The 4,008-nt window shown below is 31.3% G+C and overlaps 1 protein-coding gene across 1 annotated transcript in view; it reads right to left on the minus strand.

The window, feature by feature from the left end:
- LOC117110040 (matrix metalloproteinase-24-like) overlaps positions 1 to 3,710 on the minus strand; it is a 14,219-nt gene extending 10,509 nt beyond the window's left edge. The window contains exon 1 of the mRNA XM_033252607.1: positions 3,525 to 3,710. Within this exon, the coding sequence (XP_033108498.1) occupies positions 3,525 to 3,617 (93 nt within the window). The 5' untranslated portion in view covers positions 3,618 to 3,710. The remainder of the gene's footprint in view (positions 1 to 3,524) is intronic.
- Between the last annotated feature and the right edge of the window lie 298 nt (positions 3,711 to 4,008).

The raw sequence follows: 4,008 nt of genomic DNA on the forward strand, positions 1-4,008 counted from the left end.
AGTCTTCAAAATAAAAATTGTAACCTTTGGTAATTAACTACATTTTCCACATACATAGAAATTTTTGAAACTTTATTAAAAAAAACCTAAACCATAATTCACCACTATAGACACTTTTTGACAAAAATTACGACTTTGTTACCCAATGAGAAGTGTTCTAATATAGACAATGGGTCGTGTCTCATATTATTTGTTATATTTTTATTATTCATTATTTTCACTTGACTCGCATAAATAATTTTGTTCGAAGAACATTAATATGCAGTTGTACTTCGCAGCACTTCACTTGCAATTTGCAATTTCTAGTCTTTATGAGTATATACAGTATGTATGTATGTGCGAATGTATTTAGGCCTGTATGTATTGTTGTGCGTATGTATATATATGTATGTATGTATATATATAAATATATATATATATGTATATATGTATGTATATATGTATGATATAAGTGTGTGTACGTGTATATGTGTGCGTGCGTGTATTCATGTGTGTACATGTGTATATGTATATATATAGACCTATATGTATGTGTAATATATGTATATGTATGTGTATATATAATATAAATCGTCAAAGGTACATATACAGTGCATATATATATATATATATATATATATATATATATATATATATGTTTACGATTTTGGTGCTTTTTCCTGTTTTACTTGATTTTTGTAATTCCTTTTTAAATTTTGATTTCATTTTAACTTTATGATTCTGTACCTTTAGTTACATTTTCAAAATTTAAGCCTATAGTTAAACATTCCTGGTCAATTTGTTGTGCTTTTCTTTATATGATTTGTTTTTGTATTAGGTTGTTTACTTTTGTATTTTAGTTGTTATTGTTGCCCGACCACGCCACACGAGTTGTGTGTGCCACCGTTCTAAAGGTGTATTGTCAATAAATAAATAAATAAATAAATAAACAGAGTTGGTGTTGTTCCAAATCAGACCAAGAATCTGGATCAGTGGATCTGGATGATCTGAAGACATTTCTTCAACGAAACAGACGGTGATCACTCTGTTTGATCATGGCATAGAGATCAATGGGAAAGTGAGACCTCTTGTGTACAAGCTACCAGGGGTACCGAAGACTTTGAATGTACCATTTAACCACATCAAAATACTCTCTTGTGTCACATCACTTTAAAGAAATGAATTATAATTCCATGCCTGAACTGAACAGTATTGCATGGGTCAATGTTGAAAAAGCTATAAAGTTACTTTCTATAATCAGTCTTTGTTCTTTCGTTGATTTTAAGAATGTCTTTGTGGTTATACAAATAAGGACCTTAAATGAGAAAGTCTATTTACGTAAACGTTTATATGCAGTGCTCTGAGGCTTTTCCTTAAAATTCTGTAGTGGAAGGTCAAAGCAACCTAATCACGCTCTAATAATAACCGTCATGTTGTGTTTACACTTCACTTGTGTGGCATAAAATGCGCTACTTGCGAGTGTTTATGGTTACACGATTACTGTATATCTATAAATGAATAGGTATATTATAGTAAGATACCGGTACCCTCTTGCTATTTGCATTCATTATGGAGTATGAATTTCCTATTTAAGGCAGGCAGGAATGGCTGGAGAAGTAAAATAGGCGCAATTTTGTAACAGTAGTGTCATCTTTCACCCAGGGTATTTACTACTTCCGCTGATCATGCGCTGATGCACCACGCAATGAGAAAAATGACTCAGAACATTGTTCAACTTTTGACCGGGGTTATTCAAGGTTTAAAAAAATGATAAAAGAACACGAGTGTTTGTACTTATGTAGGCGAAATTAACGTATTGTATAAACTTAAGCATTATTCTATGCATCAATCGGGAAAATTTTCAATGTTCATAATTTTAATTTAACCAACACTAATTCTTCAAACGTTTCCTAACAATCGTCAATAGAAGTATTTCAATACCTTTATAATAACTAGCGTTCGTGATCATAAAGATTATTTATATAACCGAATTCGACAATGAAGTTACAAATCAGCCTAGGCCTGGGTCTATTTCGCCTATGCAGGCCTATATATATTTGACACGCTGTATTTAGTTAGAGGTATAGTAATATAATGGTGTTGTTTATTCGTTAGGCGTACTGTAGACTTACAAGTATTGTTTTGAGGCAAGTGAAGAAGAGTGAGAACTGGAGGAAGTAAGTACAATTAAGGGAACTTCCTTCATTAACATGACAATTTATATGGCAAATAATAATAAATTAACATCAGTATAATTTTAGCTATGCACCGGAAATGTCAAATTAATTTGTCGTTTTAAATTCGAAAAGAGTGCGAACATTTATTTGTTGGCACAATAAACGAAGATGATGTAGGCCTATAATCGTTATCGTTTCCTTAGGTTGCGAATATATTATCAATTTTTAATTTTGTTATTCGATTTTCTTTTTATAACGAAGGCTTAATCTATAGGCCTATCCATGGTTAGGAATTATAGTTAGGATTAATGATAGTGATTCAAAGAAACACATGTGCGAGATTTAAAAAAAAAAACCAAAAAAAAAAAACTACTGCTGTACATTTTTGGCCTATGAACCAAACTCTAATAACACGATAAGGAGACTGGTCTTAACTAGTTATGAGTAAAAATATTGTTAATTCTTTTTATAATATAATATACCATACATACCTCACTGGTATACAGTACACATTTTTTTTTTATAGGAACCAGTCAAATTTTGCCTAAACTCAGTTTTCTTATTTTTTTTTTTTCCAATTTCAGACTCAAATTTTATGCTCTGATTTTGTTCCTATTTTATACACTTTTTAAAGATCATTATTGTACAGCAGTATATCATGTACGTAGATGACTGGATCAAGAGCGTTCATAGCCACACCTGCTGCACATAAGGTAAAGATACGACCAAAGGAATATTACAGTTCTAACCCTTTTTTAAACATTAATAATTTACAGTATGTGACTAGCTTCATTTGTTGTTTTTTCTAGTTTGTTATATATTAATAAAAACCATTACCTTATTCGACATTTTACCTCAGCCTTAATTTGTTCTAATTTTGTTTATTTTTAAGCCAATTCAGCCTCGATGTTCTTTATAAAATGTGTTCTTTTGAAAAAAAATACATATGCAATAACAAACGGTATCGGGAGCAATATTCATAATATTAAGAACGACCATGAATATGTATGGTAATTGATGGCAATAAAAATACAAGGTCAGACTAGTGTTGGTGATATGGTGACATAAATTAAAGAGAATTCGCTGTACTTAAATATGTAACATAGTGTCTACTACTAGCAAATAACGTTATGTTCCGTGCAGATATGTTATCTATAGAGAACGTCACTGATCTAGAGGATACAAGCAATACCTTATCGTGTTATCCCATTTTATAATATTTTATATTCATAACCAATCAATACTATCCCTATATCAATACCTCCTTGCCTATAACGGTACTATCCCAAACCGTAATGAGCCTATATATTATATAAATTAAATATATAAAACAGAATCTTTTTGGCAAATGCAGGCCTATATACTTACAAATTTACCTGTATCCACCTCCTGCGAATACAGAGACCGTAATAAACAAAGTAATATTCCGATATATATGTGAGCTGTTTGTTGTCGAAGCATGGTTGCATATAATATGATGATAAAGCCAAGCCTAAAATTAGAATCAAGTCTGAAGTCAGCTGTCCAGCAGCGGCTAATGAAGTGAGATGTATCGTCGCTAACCTGCTATATGTATTCGATCTCGACCAATCAGAGGCGCACCCTTACGCTCTGGGTTTAATAGAGCTATTATATAGTATGTGATAGAGTCTATTTGACGAACAGGAAAAATGGTTCCATTCATTCATACAATGGAAAATAAACCACATGACTCATCGATTGGAATCATATGGAACAAATTTCTTGGACTTCATTCATTTATTTTAAGGCATTTCCAAAATACTTGTCTTGATATTTTTATAATATGGCGTTTACTCTTTATTGTATTGTGTGATTTTTTTTATAATTCTTT

Source organism: Anneissia japonica, unplaced genomic scaffold, assembly GCF_011630105.1.
Source record: "Anneissia japonica isolate Jap-2015-1 unplaced genomic scaffold, ASM1163010v1 scaffold287799_len804019_cov200, whole genome shotgun sequence".
In the NCBI taxonomy this organism is placed as follows: domain Eukaryota; kingdom Metazoa; phylum Echinodermata; class Crinoidea; order Comatulida; family Comatulidae; genus Anneissia; species Anneissia japonica.